The 22,793-nt window shown below is 42.4% G+C and overlaps 2 protein-coding genes and 1 pseudogene across 3 annotated transcripts; 2 read left to right on the top strand and 1 right to left on the bottom strand.

Annotated features, from left to right (window-relative positions):
• Window positions 1–163: 163 nt before the first annotated feature.
• On the bottom strand, window positions 164–14,932 carry UNC50 (unc-50 inner nuclear membrane RNA binding protein). Of its 2 annotated transcripts, none has more exons than XM_016143034.2 (6): window positions 14,791–14,932; window positions 13,683–13,966; window positions 12,847–12,967; window positions 2,143–2,282; window positions 1,963–2,064; window positions 164–487 (listed from the first exon to the last, which is right to left on the bottom strand). In XM_016143034.2, exons 2-6 carry the CDS (start codon window positions 13,960–13,962, stop codon window positions 351–353), a joined length of 780 nt encoding a protein of 259 aa, XP_015998520.1. In that variant the 5' UTR covers window positions 13,963–13,966; window positions 14,791–14,932; the 3' UTR covers window positions 164–350. The 2 variants fall into 2 exon arrangements, with proteins under 2 accessions (XP_015998520.1, XP_015998521.1); XM_016143035.2 differs by lacking the exon at window positions 14,791–14,932 and adding an exon at window positions 14,613–14,728.
• LOC107509981 lies at window positions 6,303–7,763 on the top strand (annotated as a pseudogene).
• A 58-nt stretch (window positions 14,933–14,990) lies between the features above and the next one.
• LOC107509982 (cytochrome c oxidase assembly factor 5) lies at window positions 14,991–19,211 on the top strand. Its single transcript, XM_016143038.2, has 3 exons — window positions 14,991–15,189; window positions 17,676–17,759; window positions 18,897–19,211. The coding sequence occupies exons 1-3, from the start codon at window positions 15,091–15,093 to the stop codon at window positions 18,936–18,938; spliced, it is 225 nt and encodes a 74-aa protein (XP_015998524.1). The 5' UTR covers window positions 14,991–15,090; the 3' UTR covers window positions 18,939–19,211.
• Window positions 19,212–22,793: the final 3,582 nt, after the last annotated feature.

Here is a 22,793-nt window from a genome sequence, read left to right as displayed (position 1 = left end):
AGACTGCCTCGTAACAGTGGGGGCGGGGAAAGCACATGATTACCATGTTCTCTCAAAAATAATTCCTGTTAAAAATAGTTTTACCTTCCTAATTTCCTCATATTCTTAGTACTTTGTATATCGTTTGTGGTTATGCAATTATCAGAATGAATAAAATATATGCTTTAGTTTAAAAAATATTTATTGTAGAAACATACATTAGTTTTAGGGAATGTATTTGACAATAGTGTTAACATACATATTTCCTCAAATCTGCAAATTTTACACCTTTAAGCTATCTACAATGAGTTTACTTACAAGTTTCATAAGAAATCACCAATACTGCTGACACAGGATATAAGTCTCACTTTTCATTTTACTCTGTACTTGTAGAAGGAACACAGTGTGTGGGTGAAGTTCCATCCCAGTGCGAGTGACAGCCCGTAGAGCAGAATGAGAGGTGCAAATGGATAGAGAAGAATCACTGTATTTTTCAAAAATGGCAATGCTGGAAAAAATCCAAATTCATTTTTTAAAGGAAGAGATATGACTAAGAAATGAACATGCTATTATTACAGCCTGTGGGGCCAAAGAGAGGAACCCACATTTTCAGTCAGTGAGATGGCACTGTGTAGCCAGATCTACTCTGTGCTGCCTCCTCTCTCAGGGCTATGCAGCAGCCACAAGGGGGATTCTTTAAGCACAAAGGCTGAGTGGGAAGCAAACTGGGACTACGGTTAAGAATGAAGGACAAACGTCACAAATATTAATAAAAACAGAGTGAATTTAAACCTGTGACAGCTTCAGAAGCCTCTAAGAGTCCATCTTAAAGTACCAACAGATGGTTGAGGCTGCAGGAGAAACTCCCCGCTGTGTGCAGTCCCAATGCAGAGCGCATGCACCTCTAAGCTTGGGGAAGAACAACTCTCAAATATAAACTCCGTCCCCGAATATCCACGCTTCTGTCTTGCTCATCGCTTTAGGTAGCAGGTCCCTACACCATACGTGCTAACCAAAAGATTTCTCATACAGGAAGCCCCCTAACTGAGCGATCTCAAAACTGTTCCAAAATTATGGGATCAGAAACCCACCCAGAGAAGCCAGTGTTGCAGCACGCTAATCACAACATGACACGGCACACACCTTTCCCCCAAACTAGAGAAAGACTCCCAGTGCCCAAAAAAGGTATTACCCTTGGCGGGGTTAAGTGGCCTCTCTGGAAGAGCAGCCAAGAGGGTGGGGGTGAGGCAGCTCTGACCACAGGAGCCAGTCCCAAGCGCTGTGTTTACACTAAGGTCCTAGTCAGCCAGAATGACACGGCAGGAAGGGTTAAAATAATATAACACTAATAAGTTATAAGTGAGATCTCCAGATTTCATTCATCTCTATTTAATGGAGATCACCTAACACAAATGAAGAATAAAGTTAAGAAAAATGAACTGACAGCAGGATTTAACAATAAATTTGCATACTGAGGTCAGCAGAAGGTGGGGCAGATCCTTTGTGATCCTCTGCAGAGCCACGCAGTGATCAGAAACATGGGAAATAGGGCAGAGGGTCAAACACTGAAGTTCATAGGCCTAGGTGCCCGTTAACCTACCCCAGGCCTGTCTCCTCACTGTCGCCCACTGCTGGTGACCTGGAAGCTGAAAGCCTGGAGAAGACGGGCGGAAACTAGTGGTGGGCTCCACCTTAGAGATCGTCAGCATGGCTTAACATGCTTCCTTGAAATTATAAAAAGCATTACATACCAGCTATGCCACTTCCAGATGTGTGACCATAGCCAAGTTCCTTAGTCTCTGTGCTGGTTTCCTCATTTGAAAAACAGGGATAAGGAAACCTGTGTTATATAATTGTGAAGAAGGGCACTATTCACATAATGTACTTGGGGGCAGTGTCCACAAGTGCTCCATAACATTAAGCTGTTACTGTGAACAACCTGCCTGTTATGTTTTCGATCAGCCAGAAAAAGTAAGTACTCACCACTGTACCCCAGGAAGGTTACGTAGATGTAATAGCCAACTGCAATCAACCATAAGGTGTTGCCAACCAAGTATCCAATAAACGTGTCTGTCAGGATGACATCTGCCAAAGAGAGGGAGACAGTGACCACTTCAGTGCATACCACGAAGACTGATAATGTGAGAAGTAACTGCTACTTACGGTTGATGAAGAAAAGCTGGATGAAATGCAGAATGACTAGGAGAGGATAAAAAGCATTCAGGTGCACGTCGAAGGCGTAGCCCCACTCCACGTCACAGTCTCTGCTCTGCCGCCTCACTAAGTACTTGTTCGAGATAAACCTGAGGAGCAAAGTTACAGCTGATTCTGTAATGTCTGCCGACCGCCTTCTACACACCAAGCATGACTGCAGACACTAGAGAGAGTGGGAAACAGCACAGAAAAAAAAAAAAATGCTGCCTTTTACCAAATGGGCATGGGCTGATAGCAATAACGTGTATCAGCTGGTGCTGTGGGGAAAAAGTAGTGAAGGCCAGAGAATACAGAGTTGAAGTGCAATGTCAGATATGATGGTTATGAGAAAGCATCTGGGTAAAAGACCCCAGGGCAGGGATGGAAAAGTGCTGGGGCTGAGCATTCCAGGCAGTGGGGGGGCCAGTCCCAGCAGGCGCCAGGGTGCCCAGGCCTGTAGAGTAGCAGGAAATCATAAAAGGACATCAGAGAAGAAACCTCTTACAGAGCCTGTGGCCATCTGAAGACCTCTGGCTGTTACTCAATGAAATAAGTCACTGCGCAGTCCCCACAGCAGTGTCTGACTGTTATCATCAGGTCCCTCTGACTGCCAACAAGGGAACAGACTACAGGGACAAGAGTCGGTGTGGGAGGACCTGGTGGGAGGCCACTGTGACACACAGGAACAGGGCTGTGGCTGTGGGGTGGTCACATGTGGGATACAGTGTAGTCAGAAGGCAGAGCCAATTGGATTTAAGTATTGGATATAGAGTATGAGAAAAAAATCCAGGATGACAGATTTCTGCCTTAAACAGCAGATTGAGCTGCCATTAACTGAGGTGGGACTGGCTGGGGGTAGGAAGGAGCTGCACAGAAGTTTGGGTTTGGCCCTGATACATGGGAGACACGGATCAGAACGGGGTGAGAAGCACCCGAAGTCTAGAGCTTGGAGAAGGGGGCCAAACTGGAGATGCAGGCTCTTTAGGGTATAGGTGACAAAACCGCAGACCTGCATGACATCGCCCACAGAGTAAGTGTAGACAGGGCACAGGTCCAAGGCCTAATAAGACCTGGTGACTAAGGGCCAGGTACTTGGGAGAAACTAGGAAGGAGAGGCCAGTGACTGTCTCGCCAGAAGAAGGCTCACTCAAGCTGAGGCCACTGTCCTACAGCATGGCTTGCTCACTCAGTGACATTGTGAATGAATGAATGAACACTGGCCTCCAGTCCAAGGTGAGGTCAGTGTGACCCTGACTCATCTCCCTCAGGAACACGTCAGATTTATACCCACAGACAGAGCCAATCTTGAGGGACTGAGGGCTGACTGAACATGAGACCACAAAGGAAAAGGCAGGATGGAAACATGGAACTGCAAATCCTCCAGCACACGTGCAGAAGGGAGTGTCACTGAAGGGCTCATGCGCAGGCTCACCCACCCTGGGCATGGTGAGAAAAGAGTGCTTTGAGGCCTCTACACTGCATGGGAAGGACATCCATTTACTACCCAACCTGAGGACATCTGCCAAACAGGAGGGGAACTGGGAGGAGCACCATTCATTGCCCTCTCCCTCCTCTTTGACCACATGGCAGGACCATGACCCAGGCCCAGGCGTTCTAACAAGCTGGCCAAGGCTGTGAGAGTGTACACCAGGCCCACACCACCTCCTCGGCTTGTCCCCAGGACCCCTCATGGCTCTTGCCATCTCTAGCCAAAGCTCTTGGCCTGGCAAGGCTTACCCCCAGGTCTCCCCATGTTCTGCTTCGGCTCCAGCTTCCAATAGACCTGACAACATGCCCCAAGAACTCCCCATAGCTCGCCCCTGCTCTAGCTATTAGCTCTCACCCCTGTGTGGCTTGTCCCCAGGATATCTCACAGACCAGGCCAGCAACAGCTCCAACCGGCCTGCTAAGGCAGCCCTGGAAGGGTTTGCCCCTGGGCCTCCTTGCAGCGAACACCAACCACAGCTAAAGAAAGCTCCAGGCCTTGGTGCAGAGTGCCCCGGGGGCTCCCGGTGGCTTGAGACACTCCAACTATAGCTCCAACCAGCCTGCCAAGGTGGTGACAACACAGACTGCCCCGGGACTTCCTGCGGCCTGTGCCTGCTCCACTCCGGGCCTCAGTGTGGCTTGCCCCTGGGACTCCTCACAGAGTGAGCCTGTTCCACTTACAGATCAGACCCCTTCCACCTACCATGCAAGCCAGCTTGCCAAGATGGCCCAGTGAGGCTTGACCCCAGGGCCCCATGGCCTGAGCTGGCTCAAAGTAAAGCCCCACTTAGTCTGACAAGGCAGCCTCAACACGAGGCTTGCCCTACGGACTCCCCACAGCCCAAGCCCATGTCCCTGCTCCAGCCCCAGCCAGCATGCCAAGGCGGCCGGTACAGCTTGCCCCCTGGACCTTCCTGCAGCCCCCGCACATTACCCCTCCACAGCCTGCTCCTTCCACACTGGGAAAGGCTGCTGTTCTGCCTAATTCACAGGAACAAACATATAACAAAATGAGGACACACGGACGGACACACACACACACACACACACACGCACGCACGCACACACACACGGTTCTAAATAAAAAACTAAGATAAAGCCCCCAAAATAACTAAATGAAACAGAAACTTGGGAGAACAGATGACTCCGGGAGACAAACATCAACAAACAGAAAACAAAGAACCAATCAGAAGTGAATACTACAACTGAAACAAAAAATACACTAGAAGGAGTCAACAGCAGATGAGTTGGTACAGAAAAATGAGTGAGCTGAAAGACAAAGTAGTGGAAAGCACCTAATGGAAACAGCAAAGAGATTGGGGAGGGGGGTAAGATTCTCAGTCAAGAAGGCAGAATAGGTGAACTCTGAACTTTCCTCCTCGCTCACCTGGCAAGCGGCTCCCCACACGTGGCCATCTGTGGCTCACAAAGTGGACTCTCCCTGAAATCCGTGAACCACCCGAGTGGTGGCTATCCTAGGCTTGTACTGCAGACATTCTCAAACGTCTGTAAACCCCAACAAGCAGCGGCCAGCCTTGGCATGCACTGTAGCTCTTGACAAGTGGTCCCAGACCCAGTACCAGCAACACCTGTTTTCTATTTGCACAAGTCTATCAGGTAGCCCCAAGGCTGACATAAGGAATGGCCAGTCTTGGCTAGTAATGTAGCTCCAATTACGAGGCCACAAGTCAGGCACAAGAGGCAGCTGGCCTCAGCTCACATTGTAGTGCCCATTAAAGGGTGCCGAGCATAGCAGAAGTGGGAGCCAGCCCTCTGTCACTGTGTAGCCTCTCTCCAACACCTCCAAACCCAGTACAAGCAGCAACCAACTGCAAACCACTTTGCAGCTCCTACCAAGAAGCACCGTGCCTGGAACAAGTGGCAACTGACTTTGACACACATCAGAACCCCTCCCAAGAGTTTCTAGACCCAATACACCAGACCATACCAGAGCACCACCCAACCAAGTCCACAAATGACACATGCAAAGGGCGGCCACGGCTGGCATCACAGCCTTGCTATAGTGAATGATATCAAGAGCTGGCTCTTTGAAAAGATAAACAAAATTGGTGAACCTTTACCCACTCATCAAGAAAAAAAAGAAAGGATTCAATAAATATATCAGAAATGAAAGAGGAAAATGACAATGTACACCACAGAATACAAAAGATTATAAGAAAATATTACAAACATATGCCGACAAATTGGATAACCTGAAAGAAACAGATAAATTCCTAGAAACATGCAATCTTCCAGAACTGAATCAGGAAGGCACAGAAAATCTAAACAGACTGATAACTACTAATGAAACGGAATTAGTTATAATAACTTCCAACAAACAGAAGTCCTGGACCAGATGGCTTCATAAGTAAATTTTACCAAACATTAAAATAAAAATTAATACCTATCATTCTCAAGCTATTCCCCCAAAAAAACTGAAGAGAAAGGAAGACTCCCTAACTCATTTTATGAGGTCATCATTACCCTAATACCAAAACCATACAAAGATACTACCAAAAAAAAAATTATAGGTCAGTATCCCTGATGAACATAGATGGAAAAATCCTCAATAAGTATTAGCAAACTGAATTCAGCAATACATTAAAAAGATCAGACACCATGATCAATAGCCACAAATCAATTAATGTGATATTCCATATAAGTAAATGAAGGATGAAAATCATAGGACCGTATCAACAGACGCAGAAAAAGCATCTGATAAAACCCAGCATCCGTGTATGATAAAAACTCTCAGCAAAGTGGGAACAGAGGGAACATACCTCAACATAATAAAGGCCATATATGACAAACCTACAGCTAACATCATACTCGATGATGAAAAGCTGAAAGCTTTTTCTTTAAAATCAGGAACAACACTAGTTGTGTCCGCTTTCACTTTATTCAACATAATATTGTAAGTCATAGCCTCAGCAATCAGACAAGAAATAAAAGGCATCCAAATTGCAAAGGAAGAAATAAAACTGTCATTGTTTACAAATAACATGATACTATATACAGAGAACCCTAAAGATGTCACCAAAAACCGTTAGAACTGATAAGTGAATTAAGTAGTAGATTACAAAATTAATATTAAAAAACCAGTTGCATGTTTATACGCTGATAGCAAACTATCAGAAAGAAAAGTTAAGAAAACAATCCCAGGATTTCCGGTCAACACTGTTTGCCTCCTGTCACGACTACATCGAAATTATAACTAAAGAACAACCATCCTTGAAAACTACAACTAAGGTCACACAGAAGGGGCCACCTTGAGACTGAACTGTGGGTAAGGATGATGGAGAGAAACTTTACTCTTACAGAATACAAAACAAAAGTTTAACCTATGCACTTACAGAACAGATTATTCATGAGCTGGCAGTCACCAGCTGGAATGGATTCTAAACCACTAGGTCCAGAGACACTGTGTTTTTGCACACACAGATATAAACAACATAAAACTGACCTTGAAACATTCCACGGCAGTGCCCCAGTAGATTGTCTTGCCAAGTGACCAGCTGCCAGTACAGGGCTGACTTTTATGTCCCTTTGAATGGGGCACGGCCCATTCACTGCAGGTGGCGAGCACTTGGAGATAAGCACAGTGCTGCCTGGTTTTACATGAAATGCCTGTTCCAAGTGTTCAGGGTTCCATAGCTGCTTCATTGGTGCTTATGGTCAGCCCACATATGCCCATGGCATGACACTAAGCAAGAAAGACTAGCTCAAGGAAAACCAGTGGGATGGTGTGTTCCTTATACAGTATGGAAAGGTTAATTGGCTTCAGCTCCCTGGCAGAAGGCCACATGCAGTTAGCTGGCAATGGATCTGGTGCACCTTTGGTTGAATTTATACTCTCCGGTTATGGCCATTTCTAAAAGTAATTCAAGCACCATCTCATTCTTCTCCAGAAACACTAATAGATGTAGGTACAAGTAGTCTAGTTTCTTTGTTAAAAAGACCTGAAGAGGACAATATAGCTTTCTTTGAAAGATGATTCCAGGAAAGGATAAAAATGGAAAAGGCTGCTAAGTGTAAAGGAAAAGCACCATTGCCATCAAATACAAAACCTTCATGAGACTGGGACATTAAAACTATCATCCAAATAAAAAAAAAGAAAATTTCATTTATGAATGCCTCAAAAAGAATATACATAGGTATATATTTAATCAGGAAGGTAAAAGACCTATACTTGGAAAATTATCTAAGATGTTGAAGAAACAGAAAATGGAAATATATACAGTGTTCATGGATAGGAAGAATTAACACTGTTAAAATGTCCATATAACCCAAAGCAATCTACAGTTTCAGTGCAATCCCTACCAAAATACCAATGGCATTTTCACAGAAGTAGAACAAATAATCCTAAAATTTATATGAAACCACAAAAGACCCAAAATAGCCAGATCCATCTTAAAAAAGAACAAAGAGGTATCAGGCTCCCTGACATCACATTGAACAATGCTGTAGTAATCAAACCAGCATGGTGCTGGCACAAACACCGACACATAGATCAATGGAACAGAATAGAGTCCAGAAATAAACACGCATCTATATGGTCTATTAATCTATGACAAAGGAGACGAGAATATACAATGGGGTAAAGACAGTCTCTTCAATAAATGGTGCTGGGAAAAGACAGACAGACACATGCAAAAAATGAAACTAGACAACATTCTTACACTACAAGAAGAAAATCACAATGGATTAAAGCCTTAAATATAAGACCCAAAACCATAAAATCGCCAGAAGAAAACATAGGCAGTAAACTCTCTGACATAGCTCTTAGCAATATTTTTTTGGCTATGTCTCTTCTGCAGGAAAACAAAAGAAAAATAGGACTCCATCACAGCAAAGGAAACCAGCAACAAAACAGAAAGATAATCTACTGGATGGGAGAAGATATTTTCCAATGATACATCCAATAAAGGATTAATATCCAAAATATATAAGGAACTCAAACAACTTATCACCAAAAAAACAAACAATCCAATTAAAAAAGGGGCAAACAACCTGAATAGACCATTCTCCAAAAAGGACATACACATGGCCAATAAACATGAAATGATTTTCAAAATCACTAATCATCAGGGAAAGGCAAATTAAAACTACAATGAGGTATCACCTCACACCTGTCAGACTGGCCATCATCAACAAATAACAAATGTTGGTGAGGATGTTGGCGAAGGGAACCCTTATGCACTGCTGCTGAGATTGTAAATTGGTGTAGCCACTGTAAAAAACAGTATGAAGATTCCTCAAAAAATTAAAAATAGAACTACTGTATAACCCAGCAATTCCACTTCTGGGAATTCATTTGTAGAAACCCAAAACACTAATTTGAAAACATATGCACTCCTATGTTCAAATGGAAGCAACCTAAGTGTCCATCGACAGATAAATGGGTAGGAAGATGTGGTACATATATACAATGGAATATTAACTCAGCCATAAAAAAGAATGAACTCTTGCCATTTGAGACAACATAAAAGGACCAGGAGGGTATTATACCAAGTGAAACATCTCAGAAAAACACAAATACCATATGACCTCATTTATATGTGAAATCTGAAAAACATAAATGAACAAACAAGACAGAAACAAACTCATAAATATAGAGAACATTTTGATGGTTGCCAGATGGGGGTAGTTGGGGGGATGAGTGAAAAGGGGAAAGGATTACGAAGTACAAATTGGCAGTAATAAAAAGTCACAGGAATGTATAGTATAAAGAATATATACATCGTAATACTATACAATAACATCGTAACATCGTAACGACTATGTATGGTGTAAAGATGGATACCAGGCTTACCAGCATGATCCTAAGTTATATAAATGTTTAATTACTATGCTGTACACCTGAAACTAATAGTATAGTCAACTGTAACTGAAACAAATTTTTTAATTAAAAAAAAAGATACACAAATGGCCAATAGATATCTGAAAGTGTGCTTAACATCCATAATCTTCAGGGAAATGCAAATCAAAACCAAAATGAAATATCATCTCATATCTGTCATGTTAGCTATTATCAAAAAGACAACAACTAAGTTTTGGCGAGGATGTGGAGAAGAGAACCCTTGTGTACTGTTGGTGGAGCTGTAAATCGATGTAGTCACTATGGAAAACAGTAGGGAGGTTCCTCAAAAAATTAAAAATAGAACTACAATATAACCCAGCAATTTCACTTTTGGGTATTTATCCAAAGAAAACTTAAACACAAATTCAAAAAGTTATATGCACCCATGTGTTCACTGAAGGATTTACATTAGCCAAGAAATGGAAGCAACCTTTGAGTCTATCAAAAGATGAGTGCATAAAGATGTGGTACACACATACAATGGAATGTTACTCAGCCATAAAAAGAATGAAATCTTGTCATTTGTGACAACATGGATGGACCCAGAGTATGTTAAGTGAAATAAGACTAGAGAAAGGCTAGAGAATGACAAATACTGTATGATTTCACTTATACGTAGACTCTCAAACACAAAACAAAACAAAAGTAAATGAACTGAAACAGAAACAAACTCATGGATACAGAGAACTAAGTAATGGCTGCCAGACGGAGAGTGAGTGGTTGGGAGAAAAAGGGAAGGGAATTAAGAAGTACACACTTCCAATTATAAAATGTCATGAGGATAAAGTACATACAGTACAGAGAATATAGTTAATAATATCGTAATAACTGCATGGTGACAGATGGTTACTAGATTTATGGTGGTAATCAGTTTGTAAAGTATATAAATGTCTAATCACTGTGTTGTGCACTGAAACTAATAAAATATTGCATGTCAACTATAATTAAAAATACATTTAAAAATGTAAAGTATTTGGGTAAAAGAAAAAATATAGGAAATATAGGAAAAGAATGAAAAGGAACATACTATAAACACAGCTGTGTAAATTCAATGGATTTTATATGTGACTTCATTTCAAGGATATAGTTAAGAAAATGGTATGCCTACAGTGGAAATAAAAATAGAAAAAATAAACGAGGAAGAACACAGTATAGTACTAATAAAACAGTTCTGTACTCAATTATCTGAAAATGTCAAAATAATACTGCTTTGGTTGAACAAACTGGAACTTAACCAAAACATCTTCCATTTTTGCCAAGAACATGTGCCATCAGATGAATGGAATAAGTGCCTGGCTCCCTAACCAGGAATTCCTGGTCTGTGGTCCTGCTGCTGCTCATTCCTTAAATGGGCACTTTCTGGGCCTCTGTCCTCAGTGCAGTCTCACCTCCAGAATAGTCATTCTCCCCAGGAGCTCAGAAGACAGCTGTGCTTTCCCCTCCCACCTCGAGATCAATGACACTATCCCAGCAGCACCTTGGCCCAAACTGTTGTAGGTTCAGAGTCAGGTACCTCAATGTCCACTGACCCTTTATTCCTACCAACCATTCAACGAGCCACCTGAACTCAGCGTCCAACACAATGCTTCATCTCCTAAGCCAAAATTTGCAGGCCAGCCCCAAGAGGCCTTGGCCTCCTCCCTTCCCCACTCCCATTACACCCTCTTATCTGGCAGCTCTAACTCACCTGTCCTCTGTCCCCACGATCACCGATCACCGTCATCGCACTATTCATGCCCTCTGCTCACGCAGACCAGTTGTCTCCAGCCTACAGCTCCTCCTCCTCCACAGCCATAGCAGAGACTTTCCCTGAAGTGTGAACAAGATCCTATTTCTTTACTTCAAAGCCTCCAAGCTCTCCTCACCTCCAAACCCACACACGCAGCCTATAAGATAAAGTCCAATTCTTTTTCTTGAGTTGCATTTAAGGCTAATTTTTTAGTTAGTTCTCCCCTTCAGCTATTCACTGTCCTCCTACACTCCCAGTCTAGCATGCTGTTCACATTTCTGTGTCTTTGTACTTGGTACTAGGACTCAGCCATCCCCTGGCCCCATCATTTCTATTTTCAGCTCCTCACACAATTTACAACACAAGGTAGTTTCTCAAAAATATACTGAATCCTTTTCTGTTTAACTCAGACTATCACAAGGTCAGATTCAGGTACTAAACTCCAGGACGACTTGGTTTCTGTGGTCCTCCAGAGTCAGTGCACTCAGGAAGAATGCTTCTACAAACCATTCCTCTGAAAGCCTTAGTTATTGAAATTTTTTCATATACCATGTTTTTCACAAATATTTTGATAATTTACATAACCATATTTAAGCCAGATTTTAGAATTTTAGATTAATAATTTATTGACTACCAGCACATATAAAACCTGTAACTATACTAGTCAGAAATCACAAAGGAAAATAAGAGGTTATAGTCTCTGAATTTTGTTTATAATATTAATAACTACCATTTATTGAGCATTTAGTATATGCTAGGTGCTTTTCTTACCACAAACTTCTTAAAACCTTACATAACACATAATTCCATTTTATAAATTGGATGAAGATTGGATGAAGAATTCCACAGTAAAGGCCTGAGCTGACATTTGAACCCAAGGCTCTGTGACTAAAATGCTCTATAGCTATTTTCTTTGATAAACAATGACCACCAGCCCCACTCAACCATTGGGCCTCTCCTGAGCTTGCTTGCCACATCCACTCCCTCCACCCAGCATGCCAACCACACAGGAGGCCTGTATCTGTGAGAAAGATGAAAAACCAAATGCTAGATTACACTCAGTACACTGCTGCTGTTAAACCAAACCCAAAGTCAGACTGAGAACCCTTTCAATAAAACCTCCGTTCGTATATGTCTTTCCCTTGGCAGGAAATCACCACAACTTTAGTCAAAAAAATCTTTTTTTAAGTGTACTTCATTTAAAGCCAAAGATTCAAAGTTAAGATTCCATGAAATATCCCTCTAGATCTTACACATTTAGTGGTGACCCAGTGATAAGTGCAGCAGTAAAATGGGCCGCATTCAGGCAACAGAAGCAGAACTGGCTGTGTACTTTTGCAAAATCAGGGATTTTGTTAATATGATATAATCATTATTTCAATTCACTTATTTGCTGCACTTGACTATGCAGACCACCAATGAAAATATTTTCTGATTCAGGTACTGACACAGGAGGGCAATTTATAATAATCTTGGCAGTCAAAATGGATGCTTTCAGTTCACCTATCTTCTTTAATTTCCATTAGCTACTGCATCTTGGAAGCAAGCAAGAGGAGGCCGTACAGCAGTAATTGAAGAACTGAGGTATGGTACTTACCACATCAGAGTTGAAATGAGAAGGCCAACGCCCACACAATCTATGAATACGACCCAAAGGAGAAGCTTTATCATCTTAAAAAATCCCATGTCCAGCACAAAGCCAAACCCGACAGTGGACACTGAAAAAAAGATTTATGAGATTCATTCAGGCACTCTGCTGGGTTCCTGGGGTACAGGGCACAGTCCCTACCCTCCAGAAGCCCACAGTCCAGTGGGCAAAACAGACATACAAACCAAACCCATGAGCTGTGTTCTGTGTAGTTAAGAAATGCCCACCACCTTGGGGATGGACGAGCCACTGAGGTCTCTCTGGTTTACTTAGGGGCCCAGCATTTCAAATACTTACAGATTTAAGTCCAGGTAAGGCGAGAAAAATCTTATACATTTTAACTCCCAAAAGGTGGTTAGGACCCTTTTGCTACACTACTAGAGAACTTAAAAGTATTTTCTCAAGTTCACATCAGTACTTTTAGAAGTCTCACTCTGGATTTGCCTAATTGTGAAAAATGATTTCCAATCTTGATATTCCTTTTCACAGTAAGTTTGCATTTCGGTATCAATTCATTTATCATAGTAATTAAAAAGACATGGAATGACTATCCTCTGCTTTTCGAAGTTCTGAGGTCACAGTTTACTCTGGCAACCATGTGGGACCTCTAGAACCAGGAAGAATACAGCCTTCTTTCCTATGAGATTTCTGAGGTTTCAGAAAGGAGAAAACAGCTTTAAGTCTCCCTAGATTCTGACCCACAATTCTTTATGTCTCCAAATGGCAAATCCCATCAGAAACACTCAACATGGTCTCAACTCTCCCGCAGATCAGCTAACACTTACCACAGAGCCAGACACTTAGTAGGACCAAGAATGCTGGGTCATCTCTGGCCCACTGATCCTTTGTCTGCTTTCGATAATGAAAGTTCCTATAAACCCTCTGCGGGGAAGTGAACAAGTAGAGCATCTGCCAGGCAGCAAACTCAAAGTCCATCTGCCGAAAACGAAAAAGCCTTCTCAGGTATTTGTAGCGCTTTGCTCCAGCTGTGTGTCTTGCTGCGTCCCTGGAATTCAACGCTCCATTCCCCTGCATTGAGGAATTCACTGAAGTACTCGGTAACATCTTACTGTGGAAGAAGAAAAAAATCTTTTACAAGTAATCTTAAGAAAGTGGTGGCTACTAGCATCCTTCTTCTAAATTTTATAGGAGAGAGATCACGTGACATTACCAGCCCAATCCTTGGGGCTTACGTTTCCCAAACCTCGCCTCCACTGAGTGGAGGTGGGAGGGGAGAGGGGAAAGGGACCAGGGGGAGGGGGGGGGGGGGGAGAGGGAGGTTCGAACGCGGGAGAGGTGTTAAGTATCAGGCTTTTAAGGGAAAGCCTTTGTTTGGGCCAATTAGACAGCTGTTCCCAACAAGGTAAAGTAAATGACCTATTCACACAGGTGATCGGTTTATCAGCGCTCTACCATCAACAACTCGTTCGCTAGGTGATATAAAAACAAAGCAAAACCCAAATCCAGTGTTCTACTCCCTGAAGAGTGCACCAGGGGAACTGCACCGTGGGCGACCAGTCAGAAGCCAGGTGAGCGGAGGTCACAGTGCGGCACCCACGCCCCTGTCTCTGCTGCCCAGGCCTCTGCAACGCCAGCACCGCCTCATGTAACAAATGAAAACACGACGCCCACTCACGTCGGAATCTCAGACACAGAATGCTTTTCAGTATGTGCACGTCCGAAACACTTTGAGATACACTCATACTAAACATTACCCGTTGTTTATCTGAGATTCAACTGTAGCTGTAGCTGGACGTCCTAGATTTTACCCGGCAACCCCACCACAGCCCGAGCACGTCACTCCAGGTCCGAGGGACTTCGGGTCGCAAGTGACCGGAAGAAGCAGCACCGGAGCCCGACCCGCACGCAGGCGGAGCGCTCCTCAGGCCTCACCTGGAGCCTCGCTGCGGCCTCCACCGGCTCCCGACTAGACCGCCCGCCTCCGCCTGGGAGCCGAGCCCCGCAGCTTCAGAGCCCACTTCGCTTCTCGCACGCAGACCGCCGAGGCCCGACACCTGACGTGAGCCCACTTCCGCCGCGCACGGCCTCTCGGGACCTGTAGTCCGCGAGAGCCCGCCGGAAGTTGTTTTTGCCGGTTTCCGGTCCCTTGCGCTGTGGGCGTCGCTGGCCGGCAGCTGGGTCCCGGCGGTTGCAGACTAAGCTTTTGGGGCCGTGGGTTTTGGAGGCGCAGCCATGCCCCGGTATTACGAGGACAAGCCGGACGGCGGCGCGTGCGCGGGCGTGAAGGAGGACCTGGGCGCATGTTTGCTGCAGTCGGACTGTGTGCTCCAGGTAGCGCGGCCGGCCGGGCGCTCAGGCTGATGCTGACGCCGAAACGGGGCGGCGGGGCTGGCACGGGTGCCCTGGGCGGCCCGCGGTGGCGGTCAGGAGGCGTGGCTGTGAGCCGTGCTCTCAGTTAAACTTGGGCTTCCCACTGTCGCAGCCTCCGTTCCTTCCGGTGTGAAGTTGGAGATACGCCCCGTTGGGTTTTTGTAAAGATTAAACCATTTTGGTTCAAGCAACGTTGAGTGCTGCCACTCTGCTAGGTTCTTGGTGTTGTTTCCAGTAACAGAGGGCGATCAGTTGTGTGCAGTTGGATTTATAATTTCAGAAAGTTGCTCTTATTTCAAGGAAGCAACTATCTGCAAATGGACATCCACCATAAGGCAATATCTATGTTTCTGCTGATTCACGACTTAGGTTTGATTCACTGATTTTAGTGGTCAGCCAGACTGGCCACCTAGAGTCTAATAAAACTTCTAAGTTATGAATTTAAGTTATTTAGTCTAGTTTTCTTACACAGATGAGGAAACTGAGATACCTGTCTTCAGGCTCCCCTGTTCAGGGCTGTTTCCAGCCTACTGCTTCACCAGCTCCTAATAAATGTTAAGTGGCAGGCATGAGGCCAGGTAGTGAGGACACAAAGATGAATCAGTCACTACCTACTTTATTCTTGGTCTGTGAATAGATATGTAAGGGGCTAAATTCCTGTGATAAGGGCTGGGTGAGCATTTAGTACATGTTTGATGAATAGGAGCAAAATGCCTTGGGAGCCCAGTGGAGAAAGCACCTTATTTTGCTTGAGAATTTGGAAATTTTGCCCAGAGGAGACATTTAGTCAGAGTCTTAAAGGTTGAGTAGTTATCAAGTAAGGGGTACGGGGTTGTGATGGTAGTGGGAGGACAGGGATCTGGAAGTATAACCAGTGCAGAGTCAGGTGTTTGGGAGGGTCAGGAGAAGCTAGTGCCTTTTGGGCCTGGAGGATGGTGAATATGACAGGATGGTTGTTGCCATGTGTGCAGGCATCTGTGTGTCAGAGTGGGGAGCTTGGATTTTATCCTGACATTCAGCCTCAGGGAGGCCATAGAGATAAATGGTTGAGATAAAATACATAGAGTAGGACTGAGGAAAGAAACTTGGGAAGTGGAGGAACATACTGGTGGCAGGGAGAAAATCCAGTTGGTTTCTGCAATGATTGAATCATTTATTTAGCAAACATTTGAGTGCCAAGCTCTAATTCAGCATACAGATGGATGGGACACTTTTGCTCCTTTGTAGAAATTGCATCTCTGGGAAGTAGATTTGAATTGTGAAACATACTTCCTGTAGATGTTTCCATGTATCCAGTATACTTAAGTTACTTAAGTGTAGTGCCAGATAGGTGCTAGAGTAATTGGGGGATCACTTTAGAAATTATATAAATGTCTAACCATTGCTCTGCATACCTGAAACTAATAAAAAAGTCTTTAAGAAAATGAATCATGAAATATACTTTGTAGATGCTTCCACGTGTCCAATATATTTAAGTACCTTTGTGTTAATTTAAATTTATGGCAGATTTAAATATTTTAAGATAATGAAGAGGTAGTATTACGACTTCTATTCCATGTTTATCTTGAAAAATACTACTAAATTTAGCTTTTACCTTGTTTTGCAGTTGTTACTTCATCAAGTCTGACTTTTAATAGTTATAGTTTTTAAAAAGCCTTATTAAGAGTCAGAAGTAAGCATTTCTTGTAGCAGTATCCCGCCTTGATGGCAGAAATGGCGGGGGGATAATAAATCCAGTTTTCTTCGTAACCTTTTGAGCTTCCACTGCTTAAAGATGAATTAACTTCACATCAGGGCCAGGCAGATCCTCTCACACAAGTATGTCTCCATTCTGTTCCCTTTCCTCTTCCAATTCTTACTCAGTTGAGCTTCTCAGAATAGAGAACTTGATTGTGGGGGACAAGGGATGGGAAAATGTGGAGATGTGTTGTCACTAAAATGGCTTGCATTAAAAGGGTGTAAGTGGAGCCTTTAGAGCCACCTGATACTGCCTTCCAGAACACGCCCTCCTGTTCACCTCATGCCTGATCTCTCGTACACACCTGTACACACTGTCCCCTCTCCCCCCGATATACTAATTCTATCTTCAGGAGTTCTTGAGTATAAACATTTTGCGAACACTGAAGAAACCATTACCACTTTCACCTTAACTCTTTCTTACCCATAAGGAGCTGAAGATACTGGTTTCTAGATTTTTTATATAAACATTTTAAAGAAAAGTATCTTGTGGAAACCAATGTTAGGAACTCAGGAGGACCTTAAAGTGCCCCAAATTTGTTTACATATTTTTTTCATTGTCTTCTTAAGTCAAAATGAATTACAAACTATTTCTTACATGATTTACTATTTTCTTCTTTTGCTTTTTAAAAAAGAACTATTTTCAGAAGGATGGTTATTTTGTAATTTCTGAGAAAATTTCCCAGGTGTTTATATTTTATGTGTCACAGGAAGGAAAATCCCCTCGGCAGTGTCTGAAGGAAGGAAACTGCAAAGTTTTGAAATATTCATTTTTTGAATGTAAAAGATCAATGGTAAGTAGGTAAAGATTTTTTAAAAGCTTATGCTAAAAATTATCTATATGTAGTTAAATATATGAGTGACTTAGTAATTATAAATAGGTCGCAGTGGTCATTTGGACAAAAAGATGTAGGTAACATTTCTTACTCCAGTGGGTAATGTTAGGTAGCAGTTGTGAAAACCCACAACTGGCGATTCTGTTATTCTGCCACTATACTAACCACATCCGCTGATCCGCACAAATTTCTGAAAGTACGAGAATGAAGTCCTGACAAGTATAATAATATAACAATGATTCACTATTAGTTCTCCAAGTCAGTAGGGTCATGTCATAATAATGCAACTTCAGTTATACACACTTGGCAAAAACCTGGAATAATTTAAATTGTGCCGGAAATTTCACTTAGTTGTTCAAACAATGATATATAACTCAGCTGAGACGAGCATTTCAAATCAGCTGTTCCCTCATAGTATCTGCATCTCATCATCCTGATTATGATTCTCATGTCTAAAAGTTAATTTTTTTAAAACATGGCTTTTATCTTCGTGTAGTGATTAAATGAAGAAATGGCGATCTGTCCCACACTGGCCAAGCTGGACTCATTAATAGGGTCTTTCTCTAAAGTAATTCTTGTAGAATTTCTAGGGACTGATACTGACTTCTGTGCAAATTTGCCCACTCTTCCTTCTTCCTCCCATCCCTTCAGAAGAAGCTTCACTATGAGGCTTAATATTTTCATCCTAAGAGTAGGTGATTTAAACATTTTAAATTCCCAATGGCTACGGGTTACTATTTTTCAGGGCTCCTCCTTCTTTTCTCAATTGCTATTTAAAGATTTCAAATACATTTGAATATTAACCCAATTAAACTTAATTAGAAAGTTGTTTGCTAGAACAACATATTGAATATAGTTCAGAGAAAAAGGTAAACATAGTTTGGATTCTAATTAAGAAAACCCCTATTGTGACCTTAAGTTGAACTTTTGTTTTTAATGCCATCTTTTATTATTGTTATTGTAGCTCTGACGATTGGCGTTTTGATTGTGCTGGAAACTGGTTTACTTCTCTCACATCATGGCACTCCCTCCCAAAGTTGTGTTCGATTAATTATATTGTATAAAATTTGACCTAATTATACATTTATTTTTCAGTTGGATGCCAGATCAAGATTCAGGGGAAGAAAAGGATATTGATGCTATTATGTTGAAACCAAGATGAAAACAACAAAGGATTTCCTCTGGTCATTAAAACAGAAAAGCCAAAATAGGAAACGTACTTTCTCTTACATCTCTGCTCAAACCACTTTTATCCCATGGGACACTGGGGAAATGGATGACTTCTGGTTTTGACTATGTATAAAGTAAATGATTCTCTTGCCCCAAGTTATTTTTAGAAGAAAAATTTAATTGACCAGTTATGAGCTGAAAGCATAATAAATGTGTTTTGAGAATTGTTTTGAAACCCAAGAATGTAGCAGTAGTTATTTTCAAGCTTGACTCCTCATCCGATGACACAGTCAGCACATAACCTTTGTGACTATTATGGAGACCACCAATGTCAACCTTTGGAGAAGTGTTTATTCATGTTCTTTGCCCATTTTAAATAGGGCCATTTGCTCTTTTGTTGTTGAGTTCTAGGACTTCGTATATTCTGGATGTTAACTGCTTATCAGGTACATGATTTGAAAACATTATCTCCCATTTCTTTCACTCTGTGTTCTTTGATGCCCAGTTTTAAGTTTTGATGTAGTCCTGTTAATCTGCTTTTAACTTTTGTTGCCTGTGCTTTTGGTGTCATATCCAAGAAATTACTGCCCAATCCAATGAAGCTCTTCCCTTATGCTTTGAGGAATTTTTATGTTTAGGTGTTTGATCTAGTTTGGGTTGATTATGTATGTGGTGTAAGGTAAGGTCTAATTTCATTCTTTTGCATATGGATATCCAGAATTTCCAACAACATTCGTTGAAAAGACTGTCCTTTCCTCTTTGAATGGTCTTGGCACCCTTGTTGAAATCATTTGACCGTGTATACCGGGGGTTTATTTCTGGTCTCTGTATTCTATTCCATTGCCTGTCTTTATGCCAATGCCGCACTGTTTTGATTACTGTAGCTTTGTGTAATAAGTTTCAAAATCAGGATGGGTGAGACTTCCAACTTGGTTATTTTTCAAGATTTTTTTTTTTTTTTCGGTTTTTGGGTGTTACTTGAGATTCCATATGAATTTTAGAATGGATTTTTCTGTTTCTGCAGAACACACCATTGGGATTTTGATAGGGAGTGCACTGAATCTGTAGATCGCTTTGAAGAGTGCTAGGAGCCTAGCAGCCTGAAGTCGTCTAGCCCATTTACACAGGTGTCTTTACATCTGTAGATGTCTTTAACGTCTTTCAGAAACATTATGTAGTTTTCAATGTGTAAGACTTTTACCTCCTTGGTTAGGGGTATGCCTAAGTAGCTTATTCTTTTTTATGTGATTATAAATGGAATTGTTTTCTTGATTTTTTTTTTTCAGGTTCACTGGATGATAGGTCAACTTTTATTTTGAAATGTAACACATACAGACAAGCACATTGGATGTCTTTATAATGTTAACTAATAACAATGAGGTACATCATCGTGAACTGCCATCCAGGCCAGCAGAGAATTGAGTGAGCCCCTGCAGTGCCTGACTTTTCTCAGACACCCTCCTGACACCCTCAAGAGAAAACTACCGCCCTAGTGTTTGTCACGCTCTGCTCTTAAGTTTACCTTCTCCTGTGAGCCTGTTGAATTTGGCTCCTTGTGTCCTTGTGATGTGTTTAGATTACAGTAGTTCCCCCCAGCCCCTTATCTGTGGGGGATATGTTCCAAGACCCACCAAGGAATGCCTTAGACTGCAGATAGTACCAGACCCCATACATACTGCTTTTACCTCTACGTACATACTATGATAAAGTCTAATTTATAAGTTAGGCACAGTAAGAGACTGGCAACAATGATAGGACAGTTATAACAGTACACTGTACTGAAAGTTATATGCATGTGGATTCTCAAAATACTGTGCTGGATGTACCCTCCTGTGATGTGTTGACCATGGGTAACTAAAACCATGGAAGATGAAACCTTGGGTAAGGTGGAAATTACTGTAGTCGATTATATAGAGAAAAGCAACGTGGTATGATGCTGAAATAGGAGAGATTTCAATTGAACAAAATCTTTTGAGTAGCTCTTTTGCAACAGGCATTTCACTTGGCTGTTGTGAATACAAAATAACCTGCTGGATAAAAGCAAAAGGGTAAGTAACATGATGGACAGGAAATACATGATTATAATAAATTCAAAACTCAGGGAAAATATTTTTCTAAAAGGGCCAACTCATTCTATGGAGGGAAGTTGCCACAGAGATGGAAGTGCCTGAGATGGCTTTGGAGGAGGAATGAGAAGGCTGAGGGTGGTGGTCCAGATTAGAGCGAACATGGACAGGACTAGTTTGGATGGCTTTATGGGGCGGGCTGAAGAGACACAGGTCTTAGTGGCAGGTGGCTGTCCTGGGGAAGGGAAATAAGCCCAGGCTGGAAGGTGGGGTCGTTTATCAGGAAGCCTTAGCTGGCTGGGAGGAGAGGATGCATTGGAGACACCTGAGTAGAATGACTGGGCTGTGGCTGGGTGTGCAGGTGGACCTGGAGCATTTGGATGGACTAGGAATTTGAGTCAAGAGCAAGAAAGCAGTAACTGATTCCATGAGGATGGCTAAGACTTTTCAGGAAGAGCCTCTGAAATGAGAAGACAGTGATGGACAGAACCTGGGGACACACCAGTGTCGGTGGGTGGAGGAGGACAAGCAGATCAGAGCAGGGATGATGGTTAGAGGGAGGACAGCCAGAAGAGGGGTGGCCATAGGAGCCCGGGGGGGGGGGGGAGGAAGTGATAAAGTGCTATGTTCCCATGTGCATCTCTAATCTAGATTTCTTCCTCACTGGAGACAAGTTTCTTCTCCAACCCATCCCAGCCTTTTTTTTTTTTTTTTTTCCTTTTCTTTTTGGTCTGTTAAATAGTATAACAGTGACCTCACAATAAAGGTCTATATTTGAATGCAGACCTGCCTGCACTAGCCGAATAGGCCCACTGGGAACCCAATGCAGGAAGGAATCGTGGCAATGGTGGTGCCAAGACAAAAGGGTCTGAAAGGGCCATTCTGAGCCATGCTTGGGGGTCGGAATCAGAACTCAGGCAGTGGCAGTTGTAATAAAAATAAGGTTATGGCCATTTGCCTTATCAGTGCAGAATGGAGATGGGTATTCTACCCAGGGTGACACAGGCAAGCGCAGCCCCTTGTCACATGCACAGTGCCACACCCATGTCACAAACAAGGACAGGCAGTGGTGAGGCCAGGACTTGTTTTCAGAACAAGCATCAACAAGTTCTCTTTACCCCCACCAAGAATAAAATCACAATACAACTGACAAATAGGTTTAAAAAAAAAATGGCAACATATGACAGGGAGGTCAATATATTGTATATTAAAAACAGCTCAAAAAAAAAAAACCATTGGAGTCACAAAAGTAGAAATACAAGGATGAAAGATGTTCAGTTTTCACTGTAATCAAATGGATTGAAACAAGGTGCTATTTTTAGCATTGAGAATAAAAGAGTGGCATGTGCTAAAAAGGTGGCAGCTTAACTACCTAGAATTGGTGATTTAGACAGACCCCCCTTCTCATTGCACTTTGTAGGTAGTGCTCATTTTTTATGAGTTGAAGGAAAAATCCTCCACTTGCAAAAAGATAACTCACAGAAGGCTCAGATGACATAATTTTTAGTAATGAAGTAATTTTCAATTAAGATAAATCCATTGTGTTTTACACATATGCTACCGCACCCTTAATGACCTACAGTGCAGTATAAACTTAGATGCACTGAGAAACCAAAAATCGCTTTGTCAAGAGATTTACTTTACTGCGGTGGTGTGGAACTGAGCCCGCAATATCACAGGTCTGCCTGTATGAAAAATTCAAAAATTTAAAAATATTTAGGTTAACCTTTAATTGTACATTTCTACTGCCAGGAAT

This window comes from Rousettus aegyptiacus, unplaced genomic scaffold (assembly GCF_014176215.1).
Source record: "Rousettus aegyptiacus isolate mRouAeg1 unplaced genomic scaffold, mRouAeg1.p scaffold_m13_p_7, whole genome shotgun sequence".
Classification (NCBI taxonomy): Eukaryota; Metazoa; Chordata; class Mammalia; order Chiroptera; family Pteropodidae; genus Rousettus; species Rousettus aegyptiacus.
The sequence above is the reverse complement of the archived record's forward strand: the minus strand, read 5'-3'. Positions and strand labels throughout refer to the sequence as shown.